General features: G+C 41.7%; 1 protein-coding gene across 1 annotated transcript in view; it reads left to right on the top strand.

The window, feature by feature from the left end:
* ITPRID2 (ITPR interacting domain containing 2) overlaps positions 1-15,120 on the top strand; it is a 42,642-nt gene that overhangs the window by 22,043 nt on the left and 5,479 nt on the right. The window contains exons 11-17 of the mRNA XM_037397442.1: positions 2,074-2,165; positions 5,270-6,487; positions 8,916-8,996; positions 9,409-9,536; positions 10,562-10,712; positions 11,865-11,930; positions 12,608-13,021. Of these exons, the coding sequence (XP_037253339.1) occupies positions 2,074-2,165; positions 5,270-6,487; positions 8,916-8,996; positions 9,409-9,536; positions 10,562-10,712; positions 11,865-11,930; positions 12,608-13,021 (2,150 nt within the window). The remainder of the gene's footprint in view (positions 1-2,073; positions 2,166-5,269; positions 6,488-8,915; positions 8,997-9,408; positions 9,537-10,561; positions 10,713-11,864; positions 11,931-12,607; positions 13,022-15,120) is intronic.

A 15,120-nucleotide genomic window follows, 5' to 3' on the forward strand; every position in this document is an offset into this window, starting at 1 on the left:
GTACATGCTGTGCCTGTTATCTCTTGCCACAGATAAAGATGACGAGGCAGATACGAGTGCCTCTGTTCTAGGCTGACCACTTGACTGGCAGTATCTGTCATGTAAGGCTGTCGAAGTATGTGTGTAAATAACAAATGTTACAGAAAATGATCTGAAACACTGGTTTTTACTTTATTACTGTGTCTGTGAGGAGACCAAGAGTTGATTTCAGGAGACATTTATGTGTGTATGTGTGTCTGCATCTATCTATCTGTCTAGCTCTGTATTTTATTTTTTTTTATATATACCTGAAAAGGAAATATTGACTAAGAAGGAAATAGAATATTTTTCTTGAGTAGTAATAAACTTCATGCAGATGAAACCAGATGCCAACACACGCACTGGTGAATTGCTTTATCTGAACTAGTTGGAATCTGTCACCTGTGGCTAAAGCTTTCACCAACAGTGCTTTTTCCTTTTAAATTAAAATTCACCAAATAGGAAAAGAGACAGAGAGGAGGCCAAAGTAGGTGACTTCACATTGGAGGAGATGGCAGCTTCCCACCAGCCTCAGCTGTTGTGGCAAGCTGTTCATGGCATGCTCTTTCAGCCGTATTAATTGTATCGGGCAGTTAATAAGAGCTAGTCCAGTTCTCAGGGAAGTAATTTCCATTGTCTGTACTGGGAGCTGGGTGGGGATGTCTGTCTTGAGGTAGAAAAGTTGTTTATCATCGCAGGATATTGTGGCTACCATGATAACAGAGCAGCAACACAGTTTGAAAGGCACTCCCTAAAAGCTGTGTGAAATCACTGATACAGAAGGTTAATGGGCAGTTTGCCTCTCCTGGTGCTCACAAACTTCAAGGCCTGTGCAGGCTTTTATTTCTGCATTAGTGAAATGTTCATCAAAATTTATACTAAAAAATACTAGTTCTGAATATCCAGCAGTTTCAAAACAGTTTTCATAATGCATTCCAATGCATTGAGCTGTGAACTGGGATTAATTATATGATGACAGGTAAGTGGTTGAAGGAATGTGGGGCAAAATTCTGCCTCGAGCCTCCGAGAAGGCAGCAGCAAGCTCTTACCCTAGGTTGAGGGGGAGACAGGGCTCTGGGGCTACAGGCCATTGTGGTCTCATCCCATCTGCATTGGTCTCATCCCATTTTACACTTCTGCTGAGAGCTACAGTTGAGATGCGGTTGTTGCCCATGCTGCCAACTGGCTAAGCAAAACGTTTATGGTGCTGTAAGGTAAACCCTACACTTGCTGGGTGCCTCCTGTGTCTAGTCAGGAACAATATATCTGTAGTACTGCACTGCAGGGCTTACTGACATCTTGAAAAGCAGCTTTGTGGATATAGTGCTTGCACCAGAGGAAACCACTCCTGGGTAGCACCAATGATTTTAGAGCCTCTTTAGGCTATTTTAACACTTACCTAATGTAAGTAAAGGAACAAGCAGGAGGATCTTATATTGCTTGTATGAAATGAGCGCTGGGAACGTGCTTTGGCAGATTGCCTGTTGATGTGTCAGAGATGTTTTGTATTTGTCCACCAAAAGAGCAGTGGACCATCTCTGGCTGTTTGCAGAGCCCTGTGCATTGCCCTCTCTGCTCATGTGATGCCGTTCCTCTGGGTGTGCAGGGTGGTGTAGCCTGGCAGAAGACCAGTGATCTCCTTTATCTCCATGATCAGGAGGGGTGGTGAATCTGTACGTGTCAATACAGAAGCAGCTCTTCCACTGCCTGCATGTGAATTAACCAGTGATTCAGTTTTGCGGAAGGAAAACTTCAGCAGTGGCCACATCTGCAGAGTGGAGTTTTTTCCACATCACAGGAAAGAAAAATGTAAAAGATGGTTCCTCCTCCACCGCTGCTTGAAGTTTCACAAGTAGGGCTTTGCATGAGAAGAGGTTTTGCTTGAAACAAACAAGTTGTTTCTCTGTATTGTTCAAAGTGAAACTTGAAAAGGAATTGTGTTATCCACTTAATGTTACTTTGATGTAAAAGGAAAGCATGTATTGAATGTGATTGGGCTTGAAAGGTTGTGATTTGCTAAGGTAATTATGATTGGGTTTTACTTGTTTTAAACAGATCAGCTGTTACGGTCTGCGAGTCAGCACTCTGACAGCAGTGGCTTTGCTGAGGACTCCTCCACAGATTGTTCTCCATTTAATCAGCTTCAGGTAAGGTTCTCATACTGTGGATGAAATATTACCAATTTTTGTGGGACAGCAGGGACCTGGGGAGGGCCGGAGGGATGTTGATGTTTGGCTGCTATCATGACCATCAGTCTAGATCCTACAAAACTTTTAATTTTCAGAGCTGGATCTTCTGAGTCCCTTGCAGAACTGTGCTAAAATTTAAAAGCCTTTCTGGTAGGATAATCTGGGTGTACTTGGGCCAGGAATAAGCACTAACTTCAGTATGTCTTGTTTGATGTTTCTGATGTGTTTTTTCGTACTGATAGGCTCCAGAATCATAGTGTGTTCCTCTCACAGCTTCAGTGGGTAAAGATTAAAGTTATGAAAGATTATAGGTTTTCTTCTGATCATTTAATTTCTTGTACCATTTTTACCTTCCTGCTCTTCCCCGCCCACCATTTTTCTTTTTTTTTTTTTCTTTAGTTAGCAGCAAGCAGAAAGTGAAAACAATTTTGTTCTAACTTTACTGTGAAAGTGTACTAATGTTTAGTTGATCTTGAGCTCCCATGCTCTTTCTAGTTCCAATTCCTTTGATCTTGGTCTCAGAACTTGTTGTGATACTGACCAAAGACCGCGTGTCTTAGGGGAGGCTTTTGTTCCAGCACGGTGTTCAGGTGTCTGCCCAGTACACACATTTATGCAGTGCTGTACCTGCTATTTAGGAGAGGTGTTCCCTTGCCTCTCCTAAAACATTCTCACAGTAATAACCAGGATTTGGTTGGCGTGTCAGTCAGCCAGAGAAAAGTCTTGAGCCGGATCCTGGCCTCAAGGCCATCGGTTAGCTGTCTGGGACATAAACGAGAGAAATACAAAGACGGGATTCTGGGTATCACCAGTAATTTCATTTCTGTGGCTTGCAGCTGCTGAACTTTCTTTTATGCTACTGTATGGTTTTTTCCTTATGGCATACCAAACGTTTTAAAAGCTATTTCACACTTACTAGGAAGAGATTCCCACCCACCCCAACCATCAATGCTGCTTTTCCATTTTGGTACTGTATTCTGTGCTTTCCAGTTTAGTAGTTTTTGAACTGAGTACCAAAATGAAAGCCAAGACAGCGCTAGAATTTGCATCTCCCTTAAACGTCAGCTTACGTTTTCCAAGAGCAGGAGAGTGAATAAAGGAAATCGTGAGCCTGGGTCTCTGTAATGAGCATAACAGTTCGAGGTACTGATTCTGCTGTCTGCTAAACTGGGACTGCACTGAAGTTAACAGGCATGTTAGAAAGTGACTCAGGTTAGAGTTACTCACTCCTGATCTTTATGTTGGTTGCAATCTGATTAAGAGTCTATTAACAACATGTTGCAACTAAGTGCCCCTTCACTGGAAGGCAGACTGGTGGAGTTTGTGTTGGCTGTAAAGGGATGAGATTTTTCTGCTTGCTGTTGTGCTGTTTTGAAAAGAGGTATTGAGACTGCACAAGGTTTGTGCCATGGAGTTGCTAGGATCTCTTCTGCCACCTTCACTGCTTTATTCAGACCAGTGGCTGAGCTGAATTCAGAAAATACGGGTAAATGATGAGTCTAGGGGAAATGAGAACTTGGCAGCTAGTGAAGAGAATCTGTGAAAAGATGAAGGGGATACAGAGGGGTGTATATTGTTTCTTAAAAGCATGGTAAGTTAGTGCCATCTACTGTTAAATAATTGACTCTGGCAGCCGTAGCATTCCTCTGAAACTCAGGAGAAAACTCAAAAACTGGAACCATGTTGGCTTTCATCCCTGAACATCCAAAATAAAGATTTCTAAGTGAGGTTTTGGCATTGAGATGGAATATTCTGCAGGGAAGTTTCGTGCTACCGAAGTGGCTAGAAGAATTCTCCATCCAAGTTCTTGAAGTTTTGCTTGCCTGACTTGTAAGTGAGCAATGTGATGGAGGATTAGAGACAGATATGCACACTTGTAGCACACCTGATTACATCTAGACATTACAATCTTTTGTTCTTCGATACCTTTGATTTGAAAGAGTCAGAATCTGCACAGTCTTCCTTATGAAATTGTGGCTGTGCCAGTGAGTGCAATGTTAAATATGTACATATGAAGATGGACCTTTATGACTGAAATCTTCTAGATGGTTGGAGAAGGAACTATTGCCCGACATACACCACAAATAATCTCTCAAGAAGGAACTAATATTTAATATCCTAATGGCAGTGAGAGCTGCAGAAATTAGAGATGGGAAAAGCTTCTCTAAATTTCTAGTTTGTGCGTCAGCTATGGTAAACTTCTAAGACTGTACTTTACAGCACAAACTCTTATGAAAATGTCTTCTCTGCTTGCAAATATACCAGTGAATCTGGCCAGCCTAAAGAATATCCTTTACAACCTGTAGGACTCTTTTTTTCGCTTTCTCATAGATGCTTTTCCTGCTATTTGTTACCTATTAAATTAGCAGCTCCCTCATACATGTGCTCTGTTTTAAACTGTGATTTAGAATGAAAAGGGGAAGAAGTAGTAGGAGAAAGGAAGGAAGGATGGGCGTAATGGTACTGGACGCAGTCTTCAATAGAGACGTGAGATTCTCAGTTAGACAGTTCTGTGACTTAAAACAGGTTGAGCATTATGGGCAGACTTGTTTCCCCGTTCTTAGTGTTGTCTTGTGACACTAGTTTCACTATGGTCTGCAGTTCTCCTCACTTCTCTGTATGCATTCCCTAAAACCACCCTGTGTTGCAGCACTGATTGTGAGCCTTTATATACGGGAGATGCCATGTACTGCCACCCTGCTATCGCTTTGTCATTGCTACCTAAAATACTAGCATTTTACTCTTTTTACTCTTAGTGTGCTACTGCTTATATTCTTCTGGCAGTAAAGAGTTTATTGTCAAAGTAAAGAAATGTGTGAATAGTTTGCTTTTTGTTTTTTAAAAAAAACCTCCTTTTGGTGTTGTATTTCAATATGCTTCTAACCTATCTGATACTATGATTTCTTTGTTCTCCTTCACTGTTTTTCTTGCACCTGCATTATTCTTTCAGCTCCCCACCACAATGCCCAATGAATATGGACTTGGACTTGGCCTGACGTCTGAGAAGGCAGTGGTTGAGTGTCCAGTATGTTCACCCCTTTGCTGGCTCATATCTTTCCTAGGTTCAGGAGTCTTTGCAAGGCATGGGAAGCAGTGCTGACAGCTGTGACAGTGAGACAACGGTGACGTCGCATAGTGAGGAACAGAAGACACCGATAGCCAAAGAACTGCCCTGTTTCAATAAGTTTCAGGAGGAGGAAGATGATGATGAGGATGATGAGGATGACGAAGAGGATATTATCTCCCAAGTAGAGAGACAAAAGGTAGGGGCACCTTCTCAGAACAGAAGGAACGAAGATAGAAAAAGTATTGACTATGAAATGGAACAAAATCAAGGACGAGAAAGCAAGTCATCTCATATGTCAGAGACAGTGCAAGGAGAGGTCAGCTCTAAAGAGGAAGACATTTCCAGAGAGCAAAAAGAATTGGAACTGCTGGAGGAAGGCAGTGTGTTTGAGTTTCCTCAGTACCACACACACCATATCCTCAAGTCTTTGGAGTCTCTGGAAGGTGGCAGTTCCTCCCCATCGTCTGTGGACAGGGTTCACGTCGCCTTGCAAAGAGCCGAGATGAGGATCATCAGCACATCTGATTCTAGGGCCGGATGCACTCTACCCAAGTCAAAAGATCTCCTGAGGAAGCAGAGACTCTGGTTTGCTGAATCGGGCTATCCTCTAAGGCGGTCTCAGTCTCTCCCATCTGCATTGCTGAATCCAGTTAAAGTGGTGTCGTCTGTGAATGTCCAGTTAACTCCAGGAAAGGAGACTCTGTGCAGTCCTCCTTCTTTCACCTACAAGTACACACGTGTGGAGGAAGATGAGAAAGTGACAGCTGAGAATGACAAAAGTGAGGGTGAGGCAGCCGTTAGCCAGCCAGTGTGTAAATCCACGCTGTTCATTGCGCCATCGTCCTCCAAGAAAGAGGTCCCCCCGACTGGGCCCAGCAGGCTGTTTGAGGAGCCCAGTCCCACCAGGGTACAGAGCTGCCCGCTGCACACACCGGCACACATGTCCCAGTCGACCTGCTCCCTCCACTCCCTCCCTGCCGAGTGGCAGGACAGACCGCTCTGCGAGCATGTGAGGACGCTGAGCACCCACAGTGTCCCAAGCATCTCTGGCTCTTCCTTCGGTGCCTTGCTGTCCCCCTTCAGCTGCCCCTTCTCCCCAAGGCATGCTGGATTTCCTCATCGACCTCATGCCATCAACCCGCCCTCTACCGTGGAGATGCAGCTGCGCAGAGTCCTACACGACATCAGAAACTCTCTGCAGAACCTGTCACAGGTAAGAGGAAGCCAAATTTTGCCGACGGGCAAAAGGGCTTCTGATTTTAAACTTAGAAAACCAAGATGTTAACCTGAATATTCCTTTGCATAGTGCAACAGATCAGGAAAAAAATGACATTTTGTGGGAGTTTGATTTGCTGATGGTTTAGGAACTTCTGTTTAAAGTGGCAAATTATCATCTTTCCAGTGCTCCGCTATTTTTGCATTTGATATTTTCTTGTTGCAGTTGACAGTTGACCCAGATTGATGATTTTTTTTCTTTTTTTTTTTTTTTTTTACTTTTGTGGATATTCTTGGGTGGGAGGGAGGAACAGTGTATGCTTTATCAGCTATTATTTTACGATAAGTGTCGTTAGCTTTAGATTTGAAAATAAATATTGGCAGTCCTTTGATGTCTGTTGTCTTTTTAACATACTTCACATCCAACTGATAAAAATGTATTTTTTTCATTGCAAGTCCAATGGCTTCACTAATGATGTCAGTGACGATTGATCCCTATGTGTTTCTGTGCTGTTATATACCAGTCTTTTGCACTTTCAACTCTGGAGCTAGCCAACATGTTCCTGATGTCATCAGTCATTTATTAAGAATCCGTTTTGTCAGAGCATGTGAAATTCTGTCCATCTCATCACTTAGAAAATAAATGCTTTAAAATGCAAGCACTTTTTTTTTTTTTTTTTTTTTTTTTTACCAGTTTCTGCCACACCTTTTGCTCTTTCCCTCCTAATTGCCAGCTCTCTCTCTTCTGCCATCCCTCTACTGCCGCTCTCTTCGGAGGTGATCAAATTTAGGAGCCTGCAAGCTGCTGCTGGAGGCTATGTGGGCAGAGCAGTTGCAGGCTCTGCTTGCTTATATAGGAATACATGAAGACTATGCAGTTGTAGAACCTCAACAATCTCTGCGGGTTTTATGTGAGTGCAAACCTGCGTAGGCTGTAGTGAGCTTTTCTAGACCCCTGCTGTATTTTGGCACTTGTCAAAAGTTGCAGGCTAGTCCAGCGTGGCTTTGGTTATATCAGCTGGCCCTGCTCCTCAGTATGAGCTTTGGTACTGTGACCAGTTCTGCAGTGGAAAACTGCAGTCAACTGTGTTTTAAGTCAGCCACTGCTCGAGGTAGTGGACGGTGTGCCTGGCAGTAGGCGTTTGCCAAATTTAACCTTCTTTGTAAAGTTCCCTCGTATGTTCCAATTGCAGCCTTGATTTGTATAAGGTTACAGCATGCTACTGTACTTTTATGGCACATACCATGCTAGAGTAAACCTACTGAAGAAGAAAAATCTGTGTTATGTACATAACTGGCTCAGGCTGGTTCAATGTAAAAAAAAAAAAAAAATAGTATCAGAGGGGATAATAACATTTCCTAGCCCACTTGTTCTGCTTCCAGCATATTTTGTCTGGATTGGTTCTGTTCTGGGGCCTTGGTCCTTCTCATTGCAGAGGTTTGTATGAAAATGTATCCCCTGGTGCTGCTTTTTTCTACAGCCAATATCGAGTTTGGCACACAGAATACTCAGCGGCTAAAGAAAAAGCTGAGGTCTTTCAAATATATGATTTTGATTTGAGGAAGGAATAAAGAGGAGTAGGTAAATCCCTGATAGAACAGGGAACAGAGAAAACTGAGAAAGGAAAAACAAAATGTCCCCTTGATGTGATCATGTTTGAGCAAAACTCATCAGGATGAATGAACATGTTTCAAATTTTCCATGATGTGTCAATAGTCCTTTGAATTCTTTCAAAATTATATTGGACAAGCTGTCTTTTGCACATTTGAAAAGGTAAATGTTTTTGCTGTTTCCGCTCTTTGTTGTGCCATGTCTTTACATGTAACAGCTTCTGAATTTTATCTCTTTGCTGCCTATGTTGATGCAGAATGCAAACAGAAATTCTTCAACGATCTTGTTTTCATGAGAGTTCATTAGCATGCAGGGGTCTTTGGGTGTAGGCAATGTAGTGAGATTAAAAAACAAAATGCACAAAAAAGCCCCAAACCTAAGAACTGAGCAAAACCCCACAACAAATGTGACTGTAATTATGGGACACAGTTTAATTTGCTTAGTTCTGGGTTTGGAGTTGTTATTTTTATCATTAGCTGAGACAATTGAGACTATTGAGTTTTCAGGCGTAAAATGCCTAGTGCATAAAAACGTAGCTTTTATTGCTACTTACTGTGTCAGACAGGATAGATTTAGTTTTTTTATCTGCAGCATGTTTGCCTTTGGTGCACATGCTTCAGTTAAGAGCTTGCACTGCCGTTTTTTAAGGTTCTCTTTTCCTGATACAATAGTTAACATAGACAGCAGAAATCACAATGCCAGAAAAGTTGTGTTATAACAGTGGCTGCTTTTCGAGTATCTGTGTGTTTGAGATGATGAGTTCATAAAAAAGATCGTTGAGTTTTCCATTTCAAATTGTTTATTGCTTCCCTAGTACCCAGTGATGAGGGGTCAGGATCTTTCAGCTGCCACCAGTTACACTGCTCAGAGATCATCCATTCTACCTCTCTACGAAGTAAGTGAACCCTGTTCACGTCATGGTGCTTAGTCAAGATAAAATACGAAGAAACATCCCGAAATGTGCCACAGATTGTGCTAACTTCAGGCAGTTCCCTATCTTTGCTGTCAAGAATAACAGATGCCTCCATCGTGCGAATAACTTTAAAAAGGAGTTTATCTAAGTACATGGAACTCCTTTCATATGTTTGCTTGCATGATACATCTAAAAATGTTGTTTTCTTGAATTATTGTGAGGTCACAACATGCAGCCTCTGTAGTATACTGACGTTGCTGAGGTTCTGCTTGACTCAAAGGGCACATCTGGGCAAATTTTAGTTATAGGATGCAGGATTTTTTTAAAATCAATTTTCCTATGTAATGCATTATGTTCTTGGTTTTGTTTTGTGTTTGTTTTTTTTTAAACCCAGAATACTTTCCAGGAGCTACAAGTGGTAAGGCGAAATCTAAACTTATTCAGAACCCAAATGATGGATTTGGAGTTGACTATGTTACGTCAACAGACAACAGTTTATCAGCACATGACAGAAGAAGAAAGGTAAAATGTTTTTTTTTTTTTTTAAAAAAGAGAAAATATTTTGGCACTTCAGGAAATGTGTTGCTGCCCCTGAAATCAGAGCAAGAAATCTAGTAGTTTCAATTTGAACAGAGCTGGAGCTGAGTTTTTGCCAAAAACTTGTTTATTCTCTTGTTTGTATTTGTTCATTCTAGAATTTTTTTGTGTTTGTTTCTTCTAATCTCTGTTTCTCATGGTTTTTTCTTCATCCTTTCTCCAAAGTAATTTACAGCAGTACATTTTATCATAGGATACTTGAACATAGGATGGTGGGGGCAGGGGGAAGCCTTAAAGATTTTCAGCTTAGAATTCCCTCTCCCCACCTTTGTAGACGTAAATAAAGAATGAACACTGTAGCATTCAGATGCTTTTCCAACTTACAGTGGCCACTTGGCAGGCTACGGGTGGTGTTCATATCCTGGCTCTGTGTGTTTGTGCTCACCATGAGTTGCAGCAGCAGCTGCTCTGGAACAATTTTCAAAACTGCTTATATATTTGCTTTAGTTGAATCAGCTCTTGACCAATCACTTTAAAAGCAAATGTGTTTGAAATCAGTTGGCCGCCTTAGACAACAGTGCCATGGCCACAATCTAGCTGCGACTGCTTGGGAACCTAGAACCATGCAGGAGAAGTAATACGCAATTACTGTGTTGCTCTGTGTTTTTTGTTATTACTAGTTTTAAATTGGATTTGATTAGATATATATATAAATGCCGTTTTCTTCTGCTTGCATATACTTAAGCATTTAAAGCTAAAAGTTTTGGAGAATGTTCTGTGATACACTATGTAGTTTAGTTTTCTCCATGAAGTGATACATATTTGCTATAAATGGAGAAAGACTTTTCTTCCATCTAGACGTTCATCTAATTTTTCCATGAAGTGTTCCACTTTGAATTCTCTTGTGCGAAGTCCTTTACTCATGGGACTGTCCTGCTCGGTTCCCCCTTTGTGGTGTGCAGTTGAGTGCAGTGAATGCCCTTGTTCTTTTTGTGATGTACTTGATAAAGATACGAAGCTGATCAGCTACAGAGCTTGAGAAAGTCTGTCCGCATGGAGCTACAGGAGTTAGAGATGCAGTTAGAAGAACGTCTGCTTGCTTTGGAAGACCAGCTGAGAAGCCTGCACATGTCTTCACCTTACAGACCTCAGACACACATAGTAAGTATTAGTTTTGCAACATTATTATGTATTTTGTCAGTGTAATGTCAATAATTCAAAATTCTTAAAACTCTTACAGTGGGATGATATCTGGGAGATCTAATGATGCTGTGCGTATTATTAGGGGTTATATTTTATTATTTCCAGTCAGCGTTTCATCTTGGAGAAAAGGAGCGTGGAGAAAAGAATAGAAAGACTTTCTTGGTATTAATATGTATCAATACATGTCTTCTGGGGTTTTAGGTCTAAGATTTAAGACCTTTTCTGTCAGTGCTTTTTTCTTTTTCCTCATCATGATCCTGAGTTCTCCAAGTTTTGGTAAGTAGTGCTCATGTCTAAAATCCCTGGAGGATGGTGATGGTCTTACTGGAGTTTCCTTAAACTGATTTTCTTGTGAAATGAGGGCAGAGAGACAAGAAATGCACAGTGTTTCCCAAGAAATGGGGTGTGCTTCCCCTCTAGTTCTGCCAATCCATGGATCAAAAAACCCCAGGAAAATCCATTTGTCTTCTTCAGATTTTTTCTCCACTGCCTTTTGCAGCTCCTTCAGATGAACGTGTGGCTCCCTGCCAAGCAGTGGGAGAAGCTCTGCTCCCACAAACACTTCCCAGAAGCACAGGGAGGGTGATAAAAGAGACGCTTGCATATGTTTATTGGTGGCATGGTGATATACTTTCTCTTTTTTTTCACTCAGCAGAAGACTGTTCCTCATTCTTCTGCTGCAGTTCTGTCATCAGCCAAACAAAAGAAGGACAAACGAGAAGTATCATATGTTCTTCCTGGGTTTCATTCCTCTTTCTTAGCCAGTCCTCTTCTGTAAAGGCTGCACAAGCACAGGCCACATCTTCCTCTTCAGTATTTTATCATGGGAAAAAAATTGAAACCCAAGAGCAGGAAAATATGGTATTACTGTGATCCCAAGCCAAACTTGCGTTCTTTGAACCATATAAATATCTTTTTATTTGAAAATCCTTTTATAGAAGAGAGCCAGCTTTAAAAATGACTGAAATAAACTTTCTCCAACCCACTTTGTTTCCTGTTTCCAAGTTTCTGCTTTTACAGAATGTTATCTGAGACAAGGCATGTTTATATGTTAGCTTCTGACAGCTCTAAAAACATCCTTAATGCATTAAACTTGACTTTATTTTTCAGGGTATGTATGGAAGCAGAAGTGCTGATAATCTGTCATGCCCTTCTCCATTGAATGTCATTGAACCAGTAAGTAATTGTTGTGTGCCGTATGTTTTACTACGAAAAGAACCAGGAAGGGATTTCTTAAAAAAGTTTGCAGGAAATTCATTTGACACATAATCTTAGAAATACTTTACTCACTTGAGTAGTTCTGTTGAGAACAGCTGCACTTTCCCTTAAGGAAATTTAACCATAGGTGTAAGTAGCTGCGAAGTCTGTCTGTTTTTTAGAGGAATGTGTAGAAGTGAGGTGCCGTTTGCATTTAGTTGATACAATGACTACATAGTGAGTTTTCTAGGCAAAATTATTGCTTGTTTTTCTCTGCATTTTATGCTATTGAAAATAAGTAGTTCAAAGACTGCAGAAAGGAACGAACAAACTTGAATTGTTTTAGCAAAGAAAACCAAAATCAAGCCTTTACGTGTGTCTCTGTCAGTGGCTCTGGCAGCATGCATCCGTATTGCAAAAGTCAGTGGCTTGGGGAACTGCCACAATTCATATTTATGTTGGCTTTCAAAAAAGCCCATTCCTTTTTATGATGCTCTTTGTTGCAGTCATAAAGGCAAAGCATATATTTATTTTATAGCTGTATTTGTTACATGGAGGGAATGAGTAAGTGATTGAATAAATAACAAGAAAGCATAGTTGTGTCTGTGACTTTTTTTATATGCTTATTCAGGACTGTTTCTTTTCTGAATCCTTAGGTCTCTGAACTTATTCGAGAGCAGTCATTTCTGAAGTCTGAACTGGGTTTAGGACTGGGAGATCTTGGACTGGAAACTCTCCCAGCAGAGGGTACAGAGTCTGTATTCTCCCATGGAAACTCTGATTCCTCTTCAGTGTGCTCCGGTCATGCAGGTAGAAAAGCTGGTGTTGGATCCTCTGAACTAACAGGAAAATCGAAGGGTCAAAGCAAGAAGTTATACCGAGCCTCCATTGCGTTAACACCAACTCCCCCGGTGAGAGCAGGCGCTGGACAGCAGGTGGAAAGCTCTGATGAGCTTGTAGATTCCAAGCCAGAGGTGGAGCACAAACTTGAAAAAGTCCCTCTCGTGCCTTTGGTTGATGAAATCCATAAAACTGTGGAGCAGGAGGAGCTGCAGCAAGTCATACGGGAGGTGAGGAAGGAGGGGCTGAGATGTAGGATGTTTGAACAGTGTTTACTGAAACCTGAAGACAGGCTGTCTCTAACTGTTGGCCACTGGGGTTTTCTCTTCCTTCTCAAGCCAAGACTTCATACTGTTACTGAGCATTTCTGAAGGCTCAGCGCTTGTCACTAGATGTTCAAGCCACACCACAGTTGTGCAAATCAGTAGATGTTTTTTCAATGATAGGGGTTAGCAGGTAAGTTAATAGCTGGTTACAACTATAAGTGTGGGTGAGAAAGAATTTGCCAACTCTACTACTTGGTTAAGCAGCAGAATTTCAGACTCCCAAGTGAATATTTCTCTCATGTTTGCTTGCTGAAATGCCAGGTTCGAGTTAACTTGATTGAAGAAATGCTGTTTCTGAAACAACTCTGTAATAAATGTTAAAAATACTTTCACTCTACCCCAAACCACTCAGAACTGTAGGAGTGTAAGTGAAGCAAGCTGAAGTTGGATGAGTAGTTATTTCAGACTTTAAGAATGATGGACCATTGCTGTTGGACTAGTTTTATTGGCAGTCAATGAAAGTGAAAGGTGCTTGGTTATTTTTCCTGTGGGCTAGGTTAAAACACAGGACTGAAACTGCATGTTTTTTTTGTCAGTGGCATGACAGAAAGCCTTATGGCAAATAGTATACATGGGAAAAAGAAGCAAAAGAAACTTCTTGTTCTCAAAAGCAGTGCCTGTGATAAAGTGGAGCAAGCTCTGCTGTGAATACAGAAATGGGGGTTAAGAAATGGGGGTTTTATTCCCTCTCCCTCTCCAGTTAGCCTTTAGCTGAGGGTCATTGGACCCTTAGCCTTTAGCTCATCTCCTGAATCTTTTTGTGGGGCTCTGCCGTAAATGACTGAAGACCAGGAGAGGTGTCATGCTCAGGAATGTGCAACAGGGCAGGTTTTAATGCTGTGGTACCATCCGGGTCTGCTTGCATTGAGGCTGTGAATAACTGGAACCAGCTTTGCCTTAGCTTTGTCTTTAAAACAGATGAGAGGCAGGCCACTCATCTTGTAGTAAAACAGGAGCTGTGATCCCAGAGGAATCTTTTGCCACACCTTCACCACTCTTCTCTCAGTGCAGAAAGAGGCAGCGTACTAGACCATAAGGTATCCTTTTACTCATCATCTGACCACAAGACTTTGCTGTGTCTGTCTCCGAAAAGTGGAGATGTTTTCGTGGCTGACTCACTGTGGGCTTTGTTATGTGTAGGCACTTTACACTTGGCACAATGAGACTGTGCAGTAGTAGAGCATTACTAAGCGGTCTTCTTACAGAAGATGATAGCTGGAAGTATGTGAAGATATTTACTTTGTTTACCTTCGGGTATCCCCATAAATAACTAGGGCTGAGAGTGCAAAGAATAATGCATAGCCACAAACATTTACCATCAGTGAAGTGCTGATGTTAAAAGAGGGTAAGTTTGGCAGCGAGGTGGAATGGAGACCAGCTTTCAGTAAGCAGCCTCACTGTGCTGAATAGTGCTTCACCTGATCAGTAGCGCCATTAGAGTCAGTGGGATGAGTTACAGAAAATGGCATTATTCTGTGGAAGGAAGGGTACCGCAGTCGGCTCACGGTGAAGTACTACCAGACCAACAACCTCATCATTACTGTGTTCAGCATTAGACACTGAACATCTTCTGGCTGTCACTGATCTTTACAGTGGAGCCTGTGATGTTACAACTTTACACCTGTACTTTGAAAGCAAAGGAAGAAATTAGGCAGGGGGCAAGCACTCAATTTTTAAGTGTCTTCCCTCTACCACCCTCCTGCTGTCATCTTCTCCAAAGTAGATAAAGTTGGAAGGAATCTTGGGAAAGGCCTTGTTTTGAAGATGCCATAAAATACTCCCAGATGTCCCAAATTCTCTCTCTCTGGTCCATTTTTTTCCTTTCATGCTGTTCTAAAGTGATTCCTTGCCCAATGCTCAGATATTCGTCACACCTTGCGCTTTGCTGATGATTCTGCAGTGAAGCCAGGATGTTGCATTTGTATCCAGCCCTTCTGTAAAAATCTGCATGTTGGAGGAGTGGTGTCATTGTGGAGGGTTGCTAAAGGAGAAACTGAGAGAGG

The sequence above is a fragment of the Falco rusticolus genome, chromosome 8 (assembly GCF_015220075.1).
Source record: "Falco rusticolus isolate bFalRus1 chromosome 8, bFalRus1.pri, whole genome shotgun sequence".
Classification (NCBI taxonomy): domain Eukaryota; kingdom Metazoa; phylum Chordata; class Aves; order Falconiformes; family Falconidae; genus Falco; species Falco rusticolus.